At 42.6% G+C, this 24,304-nt stretch overlaps 1 protein-coding gene across 5 annotated transcripts in view; it reads right to left on the reverse strand.

Moving 5' to 3' along the window:
* The window catches only part of cep112 (centrosomal protein 112), a 105,091-nt gene that overhangs the window by 34,017 nt on the left and 46,770 nt on the right, over nucleotides 1–24,304 (reverse strand). For all 5 annotated transcript variants that reach the window (XM_029277793.2, XM_020636259.3, XM_065964985.1 and 2 more), the window contains 3 exons: nucleotides 20,129–20,236; nucleotides 15,014–15,196; nucleotides 7,058–7,288 (listed from right to left, as the gene is read on the reverse strand). In XM_029277793.2, the coding sequence (XP_029133626.1) occupies nucleotides 7,058–7,288; nucleotides 15,014–15,196; nucleotides 20,129–20,236 (522 nt within the window). The remainder of the gene's footprint in view (nucleotides 1–7,057; nucleotides 7,289–15,013; nucleotides 15,197–20,128; nucleotides 20,237–24,304) is intronic.

The following is a 24,304-nucleotide window of genomic DNA, read 5'->3' on the forward strand; positions in this document are numbered from 1 at the left end:
CCTCCCTCTTCTTGGAGGACTTCAAAAAGTGAGCAAGGGAGCTGTGTGATGTTTTTTTGGGACGGCAGAGCCTTTACTTTGACTCTTTCATCTGCTGGGTGACTCACTCACTCTCTCTATCTCTGCCGCAGGGCCTGATGGTGCACTGAGGAAACGAGGAGCTCAGATAGGTCTAAGCATGCGTATACATTCACATAAACACATAACATGCCTGGTCTTTGGACAGTGACATCATGTTCGTTATTTTGGCTCCGTACAACATCACTGTAGATTTGAAATGAAATGATTAGTATGTGCTTTCAGTGCAGACATTCAGCTTTTAATTTAAGGGTATTGATGACAGCAATATGAGTTGAACCATGGAGAAAAACAACCTGCTTTTATACAGAGACGGCACATTTTAGAGCGCCAAAAGCCATTGGAACAACAAAAATCATCATGTTCAAAGCCTTTCAATTACTTCTACAAGCATGTTAGTAATATTTGTTGCTGTAATAAAAGAACGAAATATCTGGTATCTGTCATGCCCGTCTATTGATGCACTCCCATGGCCCATGAGCAGGCTTTCACAAGCTTAAGGTAGTGCGCTAGTCGCCTGAGAATGGCAGAGATGTTGAACAATGTTTGCGATAAAAACACATTTTTTGTTGAGGAGAAGGAAACTCTTAAGCTTCAGCCGCTCCACAAATGAAGGTCGCTGCTCTCAGAGAAGAACCTTACTGTAGAAGGTCAAATTATAATTCAATCACATGGAGTGATTTGTGTGCTCCTGAACTTTCTTTGGATTCTGCCTGAGAGAGGGACTCCATTGAGTTATAATTTTGTTGACTCATCCTCCATCAGTATTCAGTCAATACGTGTATGTAGCTCAGGTGTTTAGAGAGCAGACTCGATGGGAGGCCTGAAGGAAAGTGCTAAGATCTTTATGGGTTGAAAACTTTTTCAATCCAGCTGACTACTGCTGGTTTCTCAAAAGTTGTTTACTCCAGCTTTAACATGATGTTCGCAAATCTTTAGCACTCAGCTGGTGCTTTCACACATGCGCAAAAGTGCTGAAATATTCCAGAAATGTTTTCGGGGTGAGCTGCATGTGTGAACACAACTGGCTGAATTTTTTCACCATGACTTTTATCCAGAGTTTTCCCTGCCAGCCTCCAAGTGAAATCTCAGCGTGAAGTTGTAGGGGGGAGCTGATGTTAGAAAGCAACAGGAAAAACTCATCCCAAGAGAGCGAGCAGGCGGGGATGATGATGTTTATATCACACAACCAGTGGGCAACCAGTCTGATGTTTGTGCACACAATGAAGCTGCTTCATACCCAAGTACAGTATTTCCTCCTCGCTCTTTTGTTTACTGTACATACTGTATATTTAATAACACATAGCATTGATATAAAGGTACAAACTTGCATTATAGTGTCTGAGACCCCCCCCCCTTCTCTCTGACAGGGAAGGTGTGAGTGTGAACAGGCAAGTCAGGAAAATATGAGGGGCAGTCTGTCTTGAAATTTCTAGACATTTTCAGCTGTGCATGTGTGAAAAAGGCTAAATGTCTGTCCTCCATAGTTGAAGACATTAGGAAGAAAATCACCACATATTAAAACTAAATCCCTGCATTGATAGCTTATATGAAACATTTCCTTTAAAGTCTGTTGTGGAAGTGCACAGATGTCACTGTCAAAACACTCGGAGATGACTACATTTCATATAAAAACACACAGCCTCTAACGCCAATATGATGCTGCTATGATGTAATCACACACCAACATCAAATTCATACAAATTCAGAGGCATGGGTCGAATAATGTGATTACTCTACACAGAACATCCTAAACTTGATCTGTTTCTCCCCTCAAATCCGATCCTCTGCACTGCCTCCCTCATCTCTTTGTCTCTCAGTTAGTGTGTTAGTGTGAGGTGAATGTGGGCCCTCTTTGATCATCCCTCAGCCTATGTTTCTCTCCTCCTCGTCTAATCCATGACCGACTGAATAATGTGATTTGGTGTATCTCCAAATGGCAGAGGACCAAGCTAATAAGTCAGCAGTGACAGGGGAGCGAAAAAGAAGAGCGAGACGTGGCTATGACAACAACAACAACAACGACGACGACGACGACGACGACAACAACCTCGTACCACCATCTTCTGGTTGAGAGAGAGAACAGTACATCACTGAGGGTGCACAGAGTTAGAGGGTTAGGATGAAAGCTAATGTGAGTGGATTTGATGAAATGCTTTATTATGTTCTGGCTGATTTCATCTACTGCCAGATTTTCTTGGTTGAACATCTTGAAAAAAAACCACAAAACAAGCAACCAGGGCTGGCGCCATATTGGAATGGTAGGTTTAGAGAGAGTTGGGAAAATCAGCTGTGTGCATGTTTTGTACCAAATAAGTCTTGGGTGGTCTGTTTAGAAGAGCAGATCACCAAATATGGATGTGACTGCAACAACAGCACATTGAAGCCACATTAAGATCCAATCGGTTAAACCACATTAAGGACGGGTCATGTGTCCTCACATGGAAAGCAGTGTGAAAGCAGATGCATCTCCGGCCACATTAAAAGATTGCCCAGTCAGCGTTGTGCATAGAACAACAAACACAAGTTATACACAGATCCTTTTTCTTTGCCAGACGACTTAAAGGAGGGTTTGAACTCCGTGCCCCAAACTGCAACGGCAGTCCTTTTTCTCCAGCTGCACAATTGATCACAAACAAGTTTTCTTTCTTTTCAGGCAACTTCTACAGTTTGTCACAGATGCAAAGAAATGTGTGTGTGTGTGTGTGTGTGTGTGTGTGTGTGTGTGTGTGTGTGTGTGTGTGTGTGTGTGTGTGTGTGGGGGGGAGACTAAATGTGCTTAAAAAGCAGAAAGCAGCATCATTGCACTAACATCACAGCAATGGTCGCCCCACAGGTTGTACTTTTTAATGTCATCCGCCCCTGCCTTCACCCTTGCAGTGGATTTTTCAGTGGAGTATTTCCTGCTGCTTTCCTTTATCCTCTAACCCCGACTTCTTGCAGAAACTTTACAGGGGGGCTGGCGGGAAAAAAATGGAGCTGAAGTCGTTTGCATTCAAACATGCAGCTCACCCCGAAAATTTCATAACATTTTCACAAACTTTGTGATGCCATCTGTAAGCCCTTTACAACTGCCGTGTCATGTTATAACAAGTCAAAGAAAGCCACATTTCCAGTTAAAGGACTTCTACTCTGAGAAAACCCAACGGTCATAGAAGGAACCTGTCAGTGCTTTTGTGGACGAGCACAGACTTCCTTCTTGAACTACCTGTGGGAAAAAAAGACTAATTGCAAGACAGATGCCTTTATACCTCAGGTGTGTGTGTGTGTGCGTGTGTGTGTGTGTGTGTGTGTGTGTGTGTGTGTGTGTGTGTGTGTGTGTGTGTGTGTAAGCAATGTCGGTCCTTTCATGTCAAGGTAGTCACGTGGGGCATGGCCAGAGGGATACTGGTGTTCTGACACGGGGAGCAGGGATTGGCTATTGCATGCCAAAAGGCTGCTTTCTCATTGGCTGACATTTGCCTCCAGGTGGTTTTGTCACACTTGGTTAGTATTTGATGAAGTTCCCTGTGCCTTTGATCTGAAGTAAAAGTGGGCGTTTACATACACACACAAGCACACACAGGGAAGTACTACAAATACACACACACCTTCACACACAAACTTTCTTTCCTTTTGGACTAATTCCCCAAAGAATTGTAAAGGGCCTAAATACACACATGTGCAGACTATATGGGCCCTCAAAATTACACAATACATGCAGTACATGTCCAATATGCCAATATGCAAACACTTCAATGCCATATAATTCTGTGTTATCCCTCTTAGGCAAAAACCCACTCGTATAATAACACTCAGTTCTACACAAACATATCGGGGAGAATTTGTCCATCACATCTCTTTAAGTTCAAAGTATTGTTCCAGACTAAAAGAAAATTTGAATTCAAGGTTCCAGACGTTTTTCATTTGTTATCAAAGTGGAGGCCTCTGATGTTTTGTTAAAGCGTATCTCAGATTTCAAGTATTGACAAGCAGGGAGGGAGTATAAAATACCTTTCATCCATTTTCAAATCTGTCAAACTTATGCAGATATTGCCCATCAAGCACTTATTTCAAATATGACCCGTGTCTGTATCCTGCTGATCGTACAGAGGCCTGTGCATTATGTGCATGTATGCTAAGACACCTTGTTCCCACACTTCCTCAAAGCCCCGCCCCTACTTAAAAAAAACAGTCCCTAATGTTCTGGGCTCTGCCACAACATGAAGGCTGGTTGGGTTTGTGGGTAGGAGATGGGGGCATAGAGGAAGACAGAGAGAGAATGATGGTGGAGGTGTGGAGGAGAAAAAGAAAGTTGGATAAGGATGTGGTGTGGGTGAGAGGCAGGAAACACGCTCTCTGTAGCCCAGAGATGAGGCGTCTTTATCTGGCACAGAGGCAGCTTCACAGGCCCCTCAGTGGAGAATGGAGATTGGGAGGTCTGGGGTTGTGTGTGTTCAGTTTTACCAGTGAACAGAGCACCCCCCCCCCCCTCCTTACACACACACACACACACACACACACACACACACACACACACACACACACACACACACACACACACACACACACACACACACACACACACACACACACACACACACACACACACACACACACACACACACACACACACACACACACACACACACACACACACACACACACACTTCAATAGCAGCCAGACTAAAACACCCCACCTCACACACTTTCTACTGTGCCCACCTCCATCCCTTTTCCTGCTCTCCTGCTTTCTTTTGATGCAGCTCAAATGTATGGAACAATCTTAACGTCTGATCTTATCTCCTATGATATTCCGTTTCTCATTATTTCATTCCAACAGCTTCCACTGTCTACTCCCAAAACATCACCCCCATCCCCCTGTATCCCTCTCTGCCTCTCCCTTAAACGCATGTGTCTTTGATGGGAATCCATTCATGGATTTAATGGATTTCTCTGGCCCTTTTTTTCCAGGATCTGGAAGATGTGTTCAAAAAAAAAAAAAGGAAAAGCTGGTCTGCCCGGGCTCTGCTTCCAAGAGCATGGTGGACTGCAGAGGACAGCATTTCTGTCTGCATCAAAAGAATGAGAAATTTTCAGCTTACAAAACAGGCCGGACGAGTCAATATGGATCTGAGAACTGGCTGACTTCAATACCATGTGAGGGGGGAAAAAAACAGGGCAAAAGGAGATAGTGAAACTTTTCCCTGCCCACTATGAAGTCAAACTTGGAGACAGATTAGAAAGTAGAAAAAGAGGGGGGAAAGTAAGATGTTCAACCTTTGGTGAGTTTTTTTTTTTTTTTTTTTTTAGAAGCATGCACTTTTAGCTGACAAAAAAGGACCAAGAAATCATTAATCTCTTTCATAAAAAGTGAAACTAGCACATCGCTTTTAGTGTTATCAGTTTAAGTTCAACATTCAGCCTCACTGCTTTGAATCTACTCCAGATTCCCCGACAACTGTGGGCCATTTTTTCACTGTGTACAAAAAAAGAGGGAATTAAAGACTGCCAAAAAGATAAAATGACTTTTAGCTGCAAAACAGCCGTCACACATCCAAAACGAGAGAGAGAGAGAAAAAGTTACTGATAGGAAACAGCGTGATTTCTCCAAATGAGGATTACCCTGTAATAAGCACACTCTCTCCCCTTCAGTACCCCTGGTTCTGTGTGCCATATGGAGCCAAAATGGCCGCCTGGGTTCTTTGGAGGTCCCTGCATTCCGGGGCTAATGCTGCGCAGCTGGCGCAAGATGGTGTCTAATGAAAAATGCTCTCTTTGATGGGCCCTGCAGAGGGATTAGGTTCTGATCAACACCACCTTAGGTCAGCTTCCTGCTAGACCAGCACAAGATTATGGGTGATTTCCCAGCCGTGGGTCCAGTTTCTTTAGAGGTGAGGGGAGCGAATATGAGACACAAAGAAACAGAAAGAGAGAGAGAGGGAGAACCTTGGAGCTTCTAATTGAAGTACTTCCTGGTTCACTAAGATACCAAAACTCAAAGCTGTGGTTTCCAGTCTTTGACTTACCCTTAACTCCGATCTCCTTAGTGTGTGCATCTCAAAAGGGTAGATCTCAAGACTGGTAGAGGAATGCAATACTTCCATGTGGTGTTTACTATAGAAAATATAAAAGGGCTAGGCTCTGTGGGTGTGTCTAAGATGACTTATGCATAGGTTAAATATTATCTTGAATGTGGACACATTGAGATGCACATACACTAACTCTAAGCCTATGACAGACACAAAGCACACTGGCTTCAGCAGACCTTTGCTTCCCAGCAGGTAGAGCTGGTTGTACATACACACAGGTGAAAGTTCAGGCCCTACATCTGCAGTCCACATTTCAGCAAGAACCTGAATTTCAGTGTGTGTGTGTGTGTGTGTGTGTGTGTGTGTGTGTGTGTGTGTGTGTGTGTGTGTGTGTGTGTGTGTGTGTGTGTGTGTGTGTGTGTGTGTGTCAGAATAAGACATACTGTATTTTTTAAAGGCTTCGATAAAAGTGCTGTATAACTAGTCCCAGTCCCCCCGCATCTACACACGGAGAAAACACAAACACAATCTTTTCTCACTGTCAGCCCTGATGATAAACAATAGCTTGATAAAGACTACACTGTTCACAAGTTCTCTGACAAATATCTACATGACAGGCAGATTAACAAAGAAGCAAGGGAAGAGAAGGTAAGGGTGCAAAAGATAAAACTCTTAATTGCATGAAGAAAAAAAACAACTATAAAAAAAACACCTTTCATTGCATTATACAGCTGCATAATGTCCTCCTTCTTGAACAGTCAAACACACTTTTAGAAACAGCTTCTCCTGTATTAGTTTATACAGACTTATCTCTGCCTTGATTCTCCTGCTTAATTCAGTATTTTTCTGTTATATCGTACATGAGTTCCCCCCTGCCTTTTGTAAGATTGTGGTAACTTGACTTGTAGAGACGACATCCTTTTGGAAAGCATCCATTTCTCTCGTCTGCCCTCCTATTCGTCACCCACCTTCTCTTGTGCGGTGTCCCTCTCCTGCTGGTGGTTTCTCTCAAGGTCGCTGCGAATGCGCTCCATGTCAGAGCGGAGCCGGTCCAGAGACGCCTCTTTGTCCAGGAACACTTTCTGTTTTTCCTCCTCCCAGAGCAACGCCATCTCAGCCAACTGTTGGTTATGCTGTGCATGGGCGCACTGAAGTTCATCGTGTAGACTTGATAACTGGGATTCCAGATCTGAAATTGCCTGAAAAGAGACAAAACAGAGACATGGGAGGGCGATTAAGGTGAGTGATACAGACCTGCAGATATAATGTGGCATTGAGACGAGGGGGGCTTCTTGGTGACGATTTCAAGGTATATCTGTTAAAAAGTAAAAGGAGATTGCCCTAACTGGTACACAAGAAATATGTTTTAGTTGCACTTTTATATGTTAGATGACTTTCCAGGAAAAGTCCACTTATGGGATCATTATAGCATTAAATATCTTTGTCCTTTGTTGTCTCGCCTCACATATTTCTGTATCGTTTGGTGTGACCACAAGCTGAGCAGGCTTTCTATAAAATAAACTGTAAGCGAGACTATTCAGAAAGTATAGGGTCAAAACACAAAAACAAAAATGTGTCGATAAAATCCCCACTTGGCATCTCCTCACTGAGAGATGTGAGGAAATCTAAAGGATATGCTGCAGATTTGAGCAGAGGGAGATTGAGTTACTGTATCTATGTGTGAATGAGTTCCTTTACGCTCAAACTAAAACATATGAAAGTTTCTAAAACACGCTTTCAAAGCGTTGGTTGTCCTCTGGGCTTTTTGTGTGGAGGCTGCTGTGATGACATGACCTTTCATTTGACCCCTGTCTCTTTTTGAACCGGCTCAGCCTCGACGCTGCCCAGCAGAGAGCTTTAATGGAGCTGCCAGTGAGAGTCAACAGTGTATAGTAGGAATGCTAATAAGCACAAACCCCACGGCCTCTGACAAAACAGAAAAATAAGACTGGTCTGACAATGCGCATGCAAACTAAATCTCCAGAGTTTGGGCAATGTTAAAAAGGAGAGGATGAGCTTACTGTTGTGTAAAAACGGCTCCACTGAGCTGGTGTGATTAAGATTGTTAGAGAAGCAGATGAAAAGAGGGCTTCAAGAATGATCTGGATTTAAATTTCACATTTTTCTAACTAAGAGGTCAACTACGAGGTCATATTGTGTATTTGTGATATACGCAACACATGTGACATTACTCAGTATAATATGATCTTTTGACTCCTATTCATGACAAGCAATGATCAAAAAGCTTGGTAGGTGCCTCTACGTTTGCACTGCAGAGTTTCACACGTTCTTACCTATATTGCACTTATTCCCCAGCTATTGCACATCCTCATTACTCTCTTTGGTTTACTTGGTTTCTATTTCGTACTTTGGGTTTGAACTTGGTGCTCTGCCTCATGCCCCCCCCCCCTCTCCTCAAAAGCATGGGCATCCCAGGACAACGCCATGTTAAGGCAATCAGACAGAAAGTGTCTGAAGTCTTTTTTAGCGGGCACTGGGGAGAATCAAAGAGACTTCAAAGGGGTGTCACAAAAACAGGCAGATGCTGTGGCTCGGCGTTACACTCCCCCCTCCTCTTCTCTCCTCCTCCAGTCCTGACGCTGGCACACACAGACGGATCCACTTCTGCACACACATGCATACACGGGCAAAGAGCCACACGTGGTCGTACGCATTCACACACGGCATGGCATGCAATTTATAGAATAAGAGGTAAGAAACAAACATCCTGGATCTTCACGACCCACTCCCCCTGTCTCTTGAAATCACCAGTCTCATTGCTTTGCTTCTGCTTTCAAGGGCAACCAGCTATTAGATCTGAGCCCTGAAGAGTCTTTAATGTATAATTCTCTCTTTAACAAATGTGGCTGATCTGTCCTCTAAAAAGAGAGAGAGAAAAAAATCTTTTAATAAGTTAGAGTATAATCTGCCAGAACAGAGGCATTGGTGATGACACTTCAGAAAGTGAAGGAGGCCAAAAGAGCATGTTCTCTTTGGAAAGTGAGCGAGCACAGCCGCGTCCACGGGGCACATTTTTAGCATGCTGATGTGGAGCTTTGTGAGGAAGCAGCTCCTGGTGGTGACAATAGGAGGGTGTCTTGTGAAATGTACTGAGTCTAATGGTGTCAGCTATGAAGACAAAGGAGTGGCAGACAAACTGAAGAAAGAAACGGTAAAGATGGAACGCTGGTTAATGGATCACATCAAGTGAAAACGAGTTAAGTCAAATACAGATGCGAGCCAAAGTTAATGTTTTTTTTTTTTTTTTTTACATGAATGACTACACAAACATGAAAGCATGACTGATGAGTTCTCTGATAGTATTCTCACCAATGTGCTTCTGTCCTTGCTAACTTGATCATGAAGTGTTAAGGCAGAATCCTTGACGGACTCAAGAACCAGGATGTGCTGGAAATACAGCAGACCATGGTCCCACTTTGGAAAGATGCCACTGCTCGTGATGCTTCTGTGATATAGGAGCGTTTGTTTTGTGAAGGAAAATTAGTCTTTTGATTAACATATGTAGAAGGATCTCTGCTTTGGAACCCTATTTTTGATCCACATGATAACAGATTAAAAATGGATAGCCATCAGTTCCAAATGTTTCAAACATTAGTCCAGTTTTGCTGCTTTGGGAATATGTTTGTGGATCCCTGCCAGATATGAACGTTGAATGAAATAAGAAGAAAGTGAAGATGTCATTTCTATGAACAGGAAGTTGTTGTGACTTGGCAAACAAAGGTGCATTTAATGGGAATTATAATGACTGTATTCCACAGTGGCAGTGGCAGTGCTCTGGTATTATTCATGCTGGCTTAATGACATGGCTCACAGGCACACCTCAATGGAACAGAGTTTGAATTCATCATTAGTTAGTGTACACTTGTGCTTTTCCTGCTGAGATGAATACATGCGAGTCAATAGTTAGCATTAGGATAACAGCTGGGACTTTTATTTATTTATTTATTTTTTAGCTCTGTTGGATTTAAACCTCACTTATGTTTAGGTGTTTCCCACGAGACAACTATGTTGTGTTTAGCTCAGAGTTAAATGAGAAGAGTTATACCACTATCATGTCAGCGAGCTCTGATTGTGCATTGATTAAGCAAACTATTATTAAAGTGGCAATGAGTGAGCTTTGGGAGGTGATGGTAGGACAGAGCCAGGCTAGCTGTTTCCCCCCACTTTGAGTCTCTGTGCTAAGCTAAGCTAACTGTCTCCTGCTAAAAAGATCTACATGACTGTGGGGTAAATCTTATTATCTGACTTTGGCAAGAAAAAACAAAGCACATTACAATACGGACCGTGTATGACCATGTCCTTCAACAACCTTTCACAACAGTCTGTGAAAAAACAACACTGCACTTATTTTCAAGCTGACCTTACCACAGTCTTATCACTTGTAACTTATTTATTGTGATAACTCTGTGTTTCCAGTCAAGTCTAAAAATCATTGTATTATTCCGGTCCAAGAAAATAAGGAAGAAGCGAGCTGCTTAACAAAATCAGAGACTAAAAGTGAAAATTTGACTAAATGGAATCAACTCATATCATGGAATGAAAACCATGTGATTAAGAAAAGGGTTCTATGTAACAACGCTGTATGAGAGAGAGACTTAAACACATCATCTGATCAATGCACTCAGAGCCTTAGCAACATAAAGGATACTAAGCAGTAAATTATTCTGACAGTTTCTGCCTGAAAAGAAATGAATGAATATTATATTAAGTGTTAAGATGGATATACGATATATAGAATGTATATGCCTTATGATGTGAAACTAAGCAAAGACAATGCAGGTAAGAGTGTCGTTACAAATGTCTAACTGTTGTCAGCCACATGACTCTTCATCTGCAAAGCCTGATGTGATGTATGCACATACTAAATAGCTTCATAGTTTGAAAGGGAGCGGTATTACACAGCACATCACAGGGAATCAATCATCAGTGAGGACTCCGCTCGTGATCAATGCTCCTGAATGAAAAAAATTAAATCTGGGCTGGTCCAGAACTGCTCAGGCGTATATTGAAATCGTGATGAAATCATTTAGAGAATCACAAAATGCAGTGACATGTCCAGCTCAGCGGGATAGTCATCTGCTACGGAGTAACAAGACAATGATCCACTTGACAATACTCCGAGATGTCAGGGACCAATCATTTGGTAAATGACAACACACAAGCACCGCGACGATCAGTGCGCGCTCTGTTCTAGCTGTCCGCCTTGTTCTCTTCATCAGACATCCTATTTGACTTAATCTGTCATCACCCTCTTCATTTGACTCATCATGATCACGTACTCGGGATTGAAACGCTTTGAAAAATTGACAGCATCATTATTTAGTCCACCACGGCCCAGAAGAAAGACCTCACAAGGCTCCCGCTCTCTCCCATGCTGTTTGAAGTCCAGATGGCATGTACGTACGTTCCTTTAAAAAAAAAAGAAAAAGAAAAAAGAAAAGCATAATAATTCAGGAAAATAATACCTGATAAGTGAGTTTTAAGGAGGTGCTGGTAGAAGAAGAAAAAAGAAGAGAGAACAAACAATTCTGTCGTTTGTTTGCATCAAAAAGAAAAAGAAAACAAGGCTTCAATGAATTTATAATGCTGGCCCTAGTTTTTGAAGTCAAATTCTTGCTGATGTTCAAATATTGAGAAGCCGCATAAACTCAAAACTGAATGTATTTAGAAAAAAATATCTACTGTGAAATATATGAAATTATTTTATCCTATAATGCATTTAACTTTGACATTCTCCAAAGAATACTTTGTATAGTTTCACAGAGAATATAAAATAACAAGAGTTATTTGGCAGGTTTAAATCGTGGTGTGAGAGAGAAACTTTTCTTCTGGTGTGACTGGATGTGCAGATAATGTACGGTTTTTCATCGCAGAAAATCACAGGAGACGAAGCCATAAAGGAAGTCCACTACATCAGGATTTGAGTTTGTTAAGAGGGTACACTGATGTCTAACTAAAGTCTCTCTTCCGCTGGGGGGGCATTGATCAACTAACAGCGCAACACTGATCTAGCTGGAGGCGATCATGTTTTACCAACATTTCATCATCCTGGACGGACAAGCGAAGCTTCCTTTCAAACTAAAAGGGTCAAATACAGTTAAAAAGAACGTTTATTCTTTTAAGAGACAAGAAAATTCAGATCCACAGGGATGGAAAGAGGGAGTTAATCCTCAGAGTCAGTGGGATGCCAACTACACACCATACCTTAAACTCAGCAGCTTAACTTTAATTGTTTTATTTGAGACATTATGACGTAGGCAAGGTGTTTTTAAAGGTAAAGAATGATGCAGTTTCTGAGTTTCTAAGAAAACGAACTCCATCAGGAGGAGGACAGTGTGTCCCTGAGTGTCTTTTTATTTTTTATTTTATCCCTTCCCTCCAATCGCCACTACGACTCATTGGCTCTGCTTCTCAAACACAGCACAAGTCAGGAATATGATTTATTATCGTCCCACCGCATCAAGGGGACGAGTGGGTGTGACTCATACTGTGGAGTGGATGACTGACGTTTGCTGTCACCTTAGCCAACTTCCTCACCGCGAAAGTCCTTCCACTGATTCCAGGAAGACTGAGAGAAAGTTTGAGGAGGAGAGAGGCAGAGATAATGAGGCCTGAGTTCAGTCGCTACAGCAGGCTGTTGAGTTGTCTGTCACCGGCATTCCGCACTCGATGATAATATTACGGTCCATCTGACCCCATGTGGAGAAAATATGTTGTTTGACGGGCATGGAAAAAGTCCTGAGACCCCAAGAAGCAAAAGAGAAATGAAAGGAGAGAAGAAGCTGTAGGATGTGCTCACATTTGTTTACTGTATGCTTAGACAAATTGCTGTTTTAAAAAAAAAATCTATTCACATTTTCAGAACTTCAGCAGCCCTGTGTTATGTGTCCAGAAAGGCTGTCAGAGAAAGCCACACAGCTATCAGCGTGGCAGTACATGTTCTCCAGGGGTAAACAACTTTGGTGTATAGCAAAAGTGTTTAATAATAAGTGGCTCTGCAAAATGTAAAAAAGGCTCATGTTTAATACATATCTGCTGCTGGTGTGTCAGCTTCTTGTCACTTTAACAGCGCCTCCGTGGAACAGCACTTTTCACAGGGAGTCAAGCAGGCTCACATCCTAACCAGTTTCCTCAGACCTCACAATCCTGTCCTCCATATTTCCAAGGCCTGAGTGAAAATGTGGCTTGCTGCCGCTTGAACATCTGACACACAGGCAGACGTCTGATCTGCACTCGAAATGCTGCGTGAGCAAGCTGAGCATATGAGATGAGTACAGGGGGTAAGTTTGTTTTCTGTCAGCTCCCGAAGATCCTAAATTTGTCAAACTATGCGTCACTTTGACACGAGCACGACGGCGCGTTATCAGCTGAAATGTCCTGTTGTGACGGCATCTCCAGAAAAAAAATAAAACACACACACACACACACACACTTAGCCGGTGCCATCGATGCTGTGAAAGGCATTTCCACAAAAATATAAGACAAGGGAACATTTGGGAGGCAATGAAAGGGGAAAAAAAACTCTTCTTTTCATTATATACAGCTTCATGCTTTTGAGACAGCCGAGCAGTTAAATAATGTACAGCTATGGCGGTTTAAGACTTCTTCTAGAGGTCTATAAAACGATTGCCTCCATGTGTCAGAGAAGTTATGAATAACAAATTACTCGAGGTAGCATCACTCCAGGGGCGAATTTTGAACAACAGCGGCTGCATTTTGTCCAGTTACCTTGTTAACACCTAAAATGTAACCAGTAATAAAACAAGTGAGCGCCTTCATTGTCTGATAGCGTTCCATTTTAAAGGAAAAATCACTTTGTTATTAAAGGTTAACATGAATCTCATCATACTTTTACGATGACTAAATAAAAAAAGCTAACGCTAAGTACGTTTTCTTCCCAAGTCATCGGAGCCTGATGCCATCTGTGCACACATTTGGTGTGAGCAAATTGTGTCCACAAAAACAACATATTTCCTCCTGAATCCCATCTCCAGCTATCAGTCAATAAAGTAAATCTCTGCACGCTGACTATGTCCATTGCATCAGGAAGCCTGAGGAGTCAAACACTACCCCAGCTGGGGTCTGGTTTGTCCAATGGCTTCCCACAGAGCTCCAAGCTAGCCCAGGCTGGAGAGAGGCGAAGACAGAGCTCGGGGTTTTGAGATGAAGACCTGCTGCTGGTTTGGTTAAACTCGAACAGAATAGCCTCTCAGTGTCAGATGAGTCCGTTAATATAGTCCCAAAATGTCAAACAGTCATTGTGTCCGCCAATGCTGCAATAAGAGAGTAACCACCGGTTTCCGGAGGGAGATGGCTACCTGCAGTGAGAGCAGAATGCTTACGTTGAGATTCACTTTCTGGGGAGTACAGGGAGCTTGACGCTGGTCTACAACCGTACAGCGGAAAATAAAAGACAAATTCAAGCCAGGGTGTTGGAATGAAAGCTTGGCGCTCAATTGAGCGAAATTTCTTCTCCTTCATCTGGCTACCTGTGGTTTCTGCATTTCAAGTCTTTTCACTTCTATCACAAAATCCTGCAGCGGTTAAAAAAAAGATCAGTTGGGACATTAAGTTAGGAAAGTGTTTTTTGTTTTCGTATTTTCTCAATTAAAAAAAAAAACAAACTTTCTGTTACGCGTTTCATTGATTTTTTCGAAACTAAAGTTTATTCCAATTCAACGAGCAAAAATCCTTACTGTTCCGTGCACTCGCGCTAATATTACAGTGATTCTTTTAAATGATTCACACCCAATATCAATATCAGTTTTTGTTCAAGAGAAAAGGTGTCTTAACCCGCTGTGCTTTTGAAACCCCAGAATGGGCAAAAAACAAAATGGTTGTCCACAGGAGAGCGGTGGGTCAGCATGTGTGTGTGCAAACGTGGATCAGTGGAGACCCCCTACCTGGGCATCGCGCTTCCTCCACTCCTGGGTGTGCTGTTGGTGCTGTTGCAGGGCGGCCCTGGCCTGCCTCTCAAGGCTGCTCACCTCCCGCTGGCGCTCCTGGACCAGGCTGTCCTTTTCCGCGCTGTGCTGCTGCTGTAGCCGCGTCCTCTCCTGCTCGTGCTGCATGCGCTGCTCAGCCATCTGATTGGACAAGCAGGCAAAGAGAGACTTCATCAGCCAACACACACTCAGAGCAACCCTGTCGTCATGACAACTTGTCCATCCATTCATCCTCCCTTTTCGTCCTATTGCTTTCACCCCTTGTCTCCACCTAGAACACCCAAGAAATTAGGCAAAAATCAGAGAGAAGGTGGGGAGAGAGCGAGAAAAGTTTCTCTGCTTCCTCACATTGTCAGAGGTCGACATGATGTGATGTGTTTACATCTAGCTTGCGCCCCTCGCCCTCCCACCTCTGTTGCCAATTGAACGGACTGGCCCTCAACGTCCCTCTCCTCTCTCTCTCCAAATCTGTCCCCCTCGCCCTATTCTGTAATCGACATATAAAAGAGCAGTTAGTTTGGGCTAAGCACGGAGCTGGTAGGGGTTAGCCATCTGGCTGCAGAAGCTACCCAATGCCGCATGCTATGAGCCTGACAGCATGTGAAAATCGGCTTAGGCGATGAATATGATGACCATAATAAACAGAACGGGAAAAAAATGGAGGTGTCAAAGAAAGAGGAAATAAGTAGAAGAAGGAGATGCTAAACATTCTCGACACTGCTTTTACCTGCTAGTTTATTCTGAGGATGAATTCAAGCACTTTCAATTCCATTCACTCTGCTCACTAATCAATATCACAATTAATGGGATTATGCTTAAATAGCAATTACCAGCCAGCTATAATTGGGGTTTATGTTGCAAATGAAGGATATCTGAAGGCAGAGTTAAGACCTATCACTGAGAAGGCTTGGGTACAGTATACACATACAGTAGAATTCAGTCTTAGTGCATTAACAACCAGCTAAACACAATGAAGTTAAAAATAAAATACTTTTAATGGAACACAAAGGCCTCATTTCTCAGGGCATAATCATCCTGTCAACAGAAGCAAGTCTGGATTGCAGCACAACTGTGTGCAGAGTCACCTGCTGAGAGGTGAGCCTTGCCAGCAGAGCTCCCAGTCCAAAGCTCCAAGCCTTTCCCAGGCTCTGTTTCGTTCCCACTCCCCCATGGCGGGGGGGACCAGTGACCCCCACACGATCCTGCAGTGAAGCCTCAGCCGGTGCCATGAAAGGATTGCAGGGGCCTGGGGCCCATTTGCCTCCCTGCTTTGAAGCTAATCCCTAGCACATTGTGCTTGACGGCACCCTACCTGGGCAGGGAAGCGGAGATCCAGAGCCTGTATGCCCGGTGCCTCTCTATCCGTCCGCCTATCTTCGGCTGTTGCATGCTATTCAGAGCAGGTGATGAATGAGGGACTATCTACAGGAAGCCGGATTCCGTACCCAGCACCCAGGAGGAAGGCCACAATAGACACTTCATTTTGGCAGCCAAGGAATAACCCTTGAGCTTTTGGGAGAACTTTGCTCAATGCCCTCTAAAAAAAGGCCAACGGGAAGAATTTTGAGCATGATAAAAAATGTTGTTTATCTTCGGATCTCAGAAACCCAAATCACATAAAGTACTCTGTTAGGATATCACAAATGCCGTTTCTTGAGGACTTAAGAGAACATCACATTAGAAAAACTCCAGGAAAGAATGTGGGCAACCTCTCCCACATGTTGCCACTAGAGAGCTGATGATGTGAACGCTATAACACAGACAGAGAAGTTTGCACTACCTTCATTTTCCATTCAAGAACGTGCGGGATGGAAATAAGATCCAGAGTCACAACACGTTGTCCTACAGGGAAAGTCAGAGTCATACAGCAGCTCAAGTTCGAGATGGAAATTGCTACCGAGAACTCCACAGCAGGACAGCAGGACATGCGGTAACAGAAACTGGGGGAGGACATCGTGGAGAGTCTCAGGCAATGGGGGAGAAAAGAGGGGATCTGACGTGAAACGAGAACGAAAAACTGGGCATGATAGATCCATTGTGAGTAAACTGCTAAAGAAAAAAGACGGTGAGTAGATGACAGAGAGCGGACCCAGCAAGGAGCCTGGTTGTGACATCACATAGCGGCAGCGTGAAGCGGAGGATGCTGGGTGCTGCGGTTCTTAAAGGGGCCGGTGTGGCGTTTGTGAGAGAAGGCTGAGTCGGTTAGAGCACAGCTTGGTGCCACAAATGCAGAGTGGGTACGGGGTGTTACTGCACAGCACGACTCCTGTCAGCCTATGCTGACATGGTTGTGCCTGTGTGCATTGCTGGCATTGAGATGGGACAGTGAGGTAATGGGCTCCTTTCAGCCCCAGGGGAGGAAATCTGAAATGTTTGGGGAAGGAGGAGGGTGTAGAGGAGAGCAGAACAGAAGCCCTGTCTGGTCTCAGCAGGGGAGGCTGGAGTGAGTGTGAAAGAGGAGGGAGAGATGAAGAGAGAAAAAACCCTTTATTCTTCACTGTAGGGGTTTAAAACTGAACATGACCAGTGAGTGGCGCTCAGTCTGGATCAGCGCTCAGTGAGAATCTGTGAGCAGAAATGACATACATTTGCACGTCTTGTTTGTCATGTATTGCCACATTCTAACATCTGAAGAGTGAGGCTGTTGAGATTTCCCTCAACTGTTAATGTCATGACCTCAGATCAGCCGTTTGACCTCACTACGTCACTCCGACGTCAAGTTGCAGAGTTCTGTCGGGACACCATGACGTCAAGCTGCCAGGAGATTCAGCTGGAAAACAACTCCTTCATACATAGCTCCCCCTTTTTAAAAGTCTGACTGAAGCTGCCCCCTTCGGGAAATATTCTTTTGTGAGCCTCTGAATGGACAAACTTGACCCCCGCAATCTTTTGGCACCAATCTCAGTGATGCAGGCATGAGAGAGCGGCTGAATACAAAGTGCTTGATGTTACACGTGAAGAACAACACAGTTAAAGGAATGTGCACAATACAAAAAAAACAACTGAGCTCACAGCAACTCATGAATAACAACATGTCTTCAGTGCATGTACATTTTTTCCACTTCCAATCTCACTGTGTAGCTAATGTCAACAGGACTCTTATCAACTTCATCCCAAAGACAGGCCCTTTGTCTTTATATGTTTTTATCTCAGAGACAAAAGCTGTCCTGATGTGCTGCTAACCCTGTGTAGTTTGCTTCAACTGTCAACTGCACCCCCCACTCTCGAGCAGCAGATGATAATCGTCAGTTGAATATTTCTTGCGATGCTTTGATTACTAACCTGTTTTTCACATGAGACAGAATTTATGATTCCTCAGAGCAATATTCAAAAAACACTAATGAGACGTCACAGTAACTGCATCGTTATAGAGCGATAAAAACGTCCTTTGTGCATCAGGACAAGATTTTTTATGGTTCAAAAAGCATTTTCTTTTACTTTATATGACAATAGCCCGTGTTGCAAGAACAAAAAAAAATGCATTTCTCATTTTCACCCTTTAAACTGTTTTTTTTTTGGTGGATGTTTCTAAAAGGTTTCGACATAATAAATACATCCTAATATTTTAAATCTATCTCTGTCAACAATCACAAGAAATGTCTATAGTCCAGTTGTACAACCAAAAGCATTCCGCCATGGAGCAAACCAATAGCAAAGAAAGCATTTCTCTACTACTAGAGAACAACACTGGTCTTATATCCTCCGCTTTAAGCTATTTACAGACAATTACACGCAGCGTAAACTCCATCTGGCCTGGAAATGAGTGTTCACATGCTTATTAACCAGCAGACTGAGTGTTGGTGTGGTGAATGGAAATCAATCATGTCGTGGATTCAGATGGGAAGTGGTGATGTTTTACTCCATGCTAGATTTCCATTACAACAAAATCAGATTTTTTTTAACGTCTTATGTGAACAAGGGCTGGGCGGTGAACTTTAAATGTAATGTTTATTTAACATGCTACCACTTTGAGCTATGAAAGTCACAGAGTCGTAACGGGGGGACGAAGTGATCCCACATCTGTACAGCCATGGGAGGTAGTAACAGAGGTGTTACAGGGGCGAGACAGAACGGCAGAGCCAGTGGGGAGAGCAGTGGTGTTTGTGTGTATTTCAGAGTATGTGTGTATGTGAAGCATCCTTTGTTACTCTACACGTTGTGTTTCCACAACGCCATAACATGATTGGCACTCCAATATTACGCCGTTCTAGAGTCAATATGAGAGAACAAAGGTGTAGCTTCGTCATGGGCGGTTACAGACCTGCACTCTGAAAAGGGCTAGTGATTACTCTCTAAAAGGCAAAAAAATATTAGTTAAAATTTCCGAGCGAGAAAGAGACATCTGCAAAGTGCTCCTGCCATCAGGAACTGCAGCTTTTCCTTTTACTTCGTTTATTAAGATGAAACCAGCAAAGCTTTGACAACTTATGAAGTGACTCAAACTCAAATGGATTATCAAAGAACAGGACAACTCATTTCTCTCGATTGACTAATCAATTAATTGTGAGTTGAATTGGATCTGGAAAACTCAATCTCAGACTGACTAAAATGTCAGTGGCAGAAATAAACTCTGCTTCATGCTGTATATTCTACAATTATATTAATTATGGTCCAATTTCATTTAATGCTCTATATATGACATTTCTTCCTATCAGCAAGAAAATAGTTTCTATTCTCCTAATTGAAGAAGAGCGACAGAGATGTGATGATAAGAGGAAGGTGCGCCTGCTGCACAGATTGCTTTAAATTTCAATTGGCAACGTTTAAGATATTTACTGAGCTGCAATCCAAGCTTGAACTAAAGCGTGTCTCTTATCACGAGGAATAAATCAGCTGGAACAGATGGAGAGGAATACCAAGACTGAACCTAATGGATGTCAGTCCCCTCCGCTGGCTGCAGAGAGCCGAATGTTTGCTGCTAATAAAGGAAGGATAACAATGTGACGATGATGAAGGAGGTAAGAGGAGACATCATGAGCACAGAAGCAAAAACACAAATCACTCATGCAGATATACAGTAGGTCGTTAAACACATGCAGACACATCGATGGAGAGTTATAGACTCATACAGACCTGTTGCTCATATTTCTGTCTGAGTGCATCAAGTTGCTGGGAGAACTCTTTGGCCTGGTTCTCCCTGAGAAACTTGGAGCGGTTCAGGTCCTCCTCCACCTTCTCCATCTGTAACGAATAGCAAACTGTTCAATTTCATTTTCACTGTATAAGAGTCATGGTAAATGGTAAATAGACTTTTCAATGCGCTTTTTGACTAAATGTCACATTCCCTTTCCCGTTAACCACAAATAATTTTTTATTTCACTGGTTTGAATTATTATTATTTTTTTCAATTCAAAAAGGTTTGAAAGCTTTTATTGTACTGTTTTAATCCAACAGGACTTTAATTCCTATTTAGAAACAAACAAGCTTTTATTTTTAAAGAAAATTAGGATCTTGTGATAGACCGAGGGGTACACTATTAACTTAACCACGTAAGAAGGGAGCTTGTAACAGATCGAAAAGAGGACGGTAAAAAAGGGAAATGTTTGATGACACGAGGTAGAGTTTACTGAGCTGTCTAGGAGTTTTTAAAGATTTCCTTTCAGGCTTTTTATGGCTCCACTGAAAAGATGGGAAAGTGGACAGTCGGAAATCAGGGATAGAGAGAGTGGGGAATGACCGCCTGTGCGGGAGTTTATTTTTTAAGTGAAATGAGCCCTTCAAAGGCCCAGAGGTGTCCGTCTACTACATCTCTGTGGTTACAGGAAGATGCTGTCAGTGCTGTCAGTGCGTTGCTACGGTGCACATAAAGGGACAAAATAGAATGTGACAAAAAAATAAATGGATGAATTAATACTGACCTCAATCGCTTAGAGAGTAATACGTTAATACTGATGGCCTTACGTTAAACACATTATAATGTAACCTCAGCTACCTGGTCTTCATCCTGCTGATGTCAGCATGGATTTGAACGTTGGATTCATATTTTCAGCTACAGAGTTCTTCCAACCCACAGAGGGTTGAAGGTGCTGCATGTGGTTTGATTTGATTCACAATGCTAATGTGCTTGTTGGCTGACAATTAAATTTGATTCACTTTTTTATATAATTAATGTACAGTATGTTTGTGCTCCAGTGACGCGGTCAAATAAGCTCAAACTTACATGAAGTGGTTTTGAAGAATGAGGAACAGGGTCTTTAATAGAACCAGGTTTCGATCCCTATGTCTGTTTACTGAGCAAATTTCCACTGTGAGAAGAGGCTCTTTACCACAGACCCCTGAATCCACCTGTGATTTAAAAACTATTCATAATATTTCCTAAATCTACATTTTTCTTTGACTTAGGACATAAACTTTCGAATAAAATCCTGCTCTGTATATTTCAGTAGTTCTAGTGCATGCATGCATTGTTAATACGTGCAGAACTTACAAAACAAAAGCTTTCATCTGCGGCAGAGTGATGCTGCTGTTAACATTTTCTTTTAATTGCAAATTAATGAGGCGCCATCGGGAAGAAATATAATCAACATGTTAGGAACTTATTATAACGCCACGTTACTACAGCACATCAATGCATTCACTTATTCATCAAAGTGGAATATTACAATAGCTATGAAATATGTAATAGCAGTAGTTGACATTACATATTCACAGGTGCAAATAACTGCAGCTCAAGGACTCTTAAAAAAAGAGTTAGGTAAGACAAAGTAGTCGAGTTACTTCATCTGTGAGACCGTGTTTGTATTCTGTAAAAAATATGTCTTCCACAGTCTTCTACTTTTGTTTTTTTCTGTTCAGATGATAATAATCACCACAATTGGACATGTAATTCACTGAAATGCTTCTGTATCTCGCCTTTGCTGTGTGTGACGCTCAGGAAATGCTAAATTTGTTTTGATTAATCCTTTTTAAAATGCTGATGCCTCCTTTGAACTGCACGCAACAGAGATTTGATTCTGTATGGTGCTTCTTTTTTTCACAAGCCAAATAGGGCAGACTCTTTCCTTTAAGTGCAGCCTGAAAGTGGGATGCTGGTTTCAAAATGAGAGAAAGACAGAAGAGAGGAAGAGAGTGATACAGATAATCCACTTAGATACAACACCATGAGCAGACAGAGAGGAAAGAGATGATGAGAGGAAAGATGGAAGGATAGGGGAGGGGGAGAAGGAGTACAAAACTTCTTTTGAAGTTCCTTCTTCAACATTAAAGCTGGAGCGGGAGAACGTGACGGAGTGACGAGAGGGGAAGACGGAGAGCGAATGACAGGGATAGAGAAGAGGCTGCTCCTCTCTCCTGTGGCTTTTATGTGGGCTGAGGATAAAGTCAGATTGGGGACCGGGATGCCAGGGGCTCAGAGGGAAAGAAGCATGAGCACGAGAAGCATGGAGCACGAGATGGGAGGATGAGAACAGGAGAAAGGAGTAGGAGGAGATAGTATGGCAAAACAGACATTTTCTAAGCATGAAGTGATGACGATATCACCCCCCTCCCACCCCAAACCCCCTCCCCAAAAACATGTAACCTTGTACTCCTAGAAATCAAATCAAAGTTTCCTTCCAGAAATTTGTGAAGGCCACTTTAAAGGTTTTAATATAAAAGACCTGTATTTCGTTTGTATTAGTTCCTTTGTTGTTTTTTGGTTTCTGTCTCTGCTTTTCTTTAAGTTTTAAGTGCATGCCATGCAAATGAAAAACATTTTGAATTGACTGTGGGGGAATAAAGATGCTGTGTGTGCCCACAAACATGCGTGCATAAATTCACCTCCCACACGGACTCTCACTTTCTTCACTTTAGCCAAACTTCACTAATCAGCGACTAAAACTTGCTAATCTCCTTAAAATGCAGCCCTTTAAAACATTCAGGGCCTCTCTCTGCGCTGTCGATACAGCACACTCACAGTACAGGTGGCAGAGGCTTCACAAAAATGCCTATAGCCAAACTGACTTGTAAGACAGCATCGATTGGAAACTCTTCCAATGAGCAGCAGCCCACGCAGAGCTGAGTGCTGATCGTGAGGCTGGCCTGACGTACTAATTAGTCTGGCTGCTTAATGCATGTGACCTGTTCTCCATGCAAACCTGGGCATCCCACGCCGCGCCCACCACAAGGAAGTGAGGTCAACATATGATCGCAGAGAAATGTGTGCACCTGCTTAATGAGCAGTATTATAACTCATTGCATTCATTTGGAATGAGTTACAGATTGGAAATAGCCTCGGGAGGATGATGTTCTGGGTTCTCACTTATACATTTTTCAGTATAGGAGCAGATGAGGAGGAAGAGAGAGAGACAGAGACGGAATGTCATAAGGTCAGAAGAATTCAAGCGCAGCCAGCATGGCGCCCTGTTGCATCTGCGGTCAGGCTGTGTTTCTGCAACTTCGAAATATGTGTGCATATGCGTGTGTGCTGCTGCATTGTCTTGGTTACTGCCTGTCAAAACGCTCACTCTCCCAATGGTGAAAATGTGAGAGGGTGAGGGTAAAAGTGCAAATATGTATCTGTTTAAACGCACACAACAGGAGACCAAAAATGAGCTAATATGCAGCACATGCATGATTATCAGAGAGTGACTCATTGAATATACAGTATGCATACAAATAATAGAAAACAGGTGTGCATGGAAACTGCTGGTTTTTTTGTTTTGCTTACATACAACCCTTAAGTGTTGGGACAATGTGTAAAATGTAAATCAAAAACAGAATGGGATGATTTGCAAAACATTGAAACCCTATATTTTTTCTGTAAATAGTACTACAAAGACAATACATTTTGGGAAAATTAGATTAAAATTTCAATTTTGATGCCAGCAACACGTTCAAAAAAATTCCAGACAGGGTCAGGTTTACCACTCTTCTCCTCTTCTTCGTATACAATTTGTGTTTTGGGAACCAACGAAGACATGTTCACGAAACCTCCAAAGTGGAATGTTTGATCATTCTTGCTTGATGTAGAATTTCAGCTGTTCAACAGTTTCAGGACTACTTTTTGACTATTTTACGTTAATAATGCACCAAATATTTTCACAAAGGATGATAAGTCTCAATTGCAGTTGATCACCCGGACTCTTGTACTACAGAGGCATGCTGCTGTATAACCTGTAGAATGTGGGTTGGCATTGTCTTGTTAAAATAAGTAAGGCCTTCCCTGAGCAAGAAGTTGTTGATTTTGCAGCATAGGTTGTTCCAAAACTTGAACATATAATTCAGCCTTATAGGACAATATATGCATTTATATTATGCACAAATGTGCAG

This window comes from Labrus bergylta, chromosome 16 (assembly GCF_963930695.1).
Source record: "Labrus bergylta chromosome 16, fLabBer1.1, whole genome shotgun sequence".
NCBI classification, from domain to species: domain Eukaryota; kingdom Metazoa; phylum Chordata; class Actinopteri; order Labriformes; family Labridae; genus Labrus; species Labrus bergylta.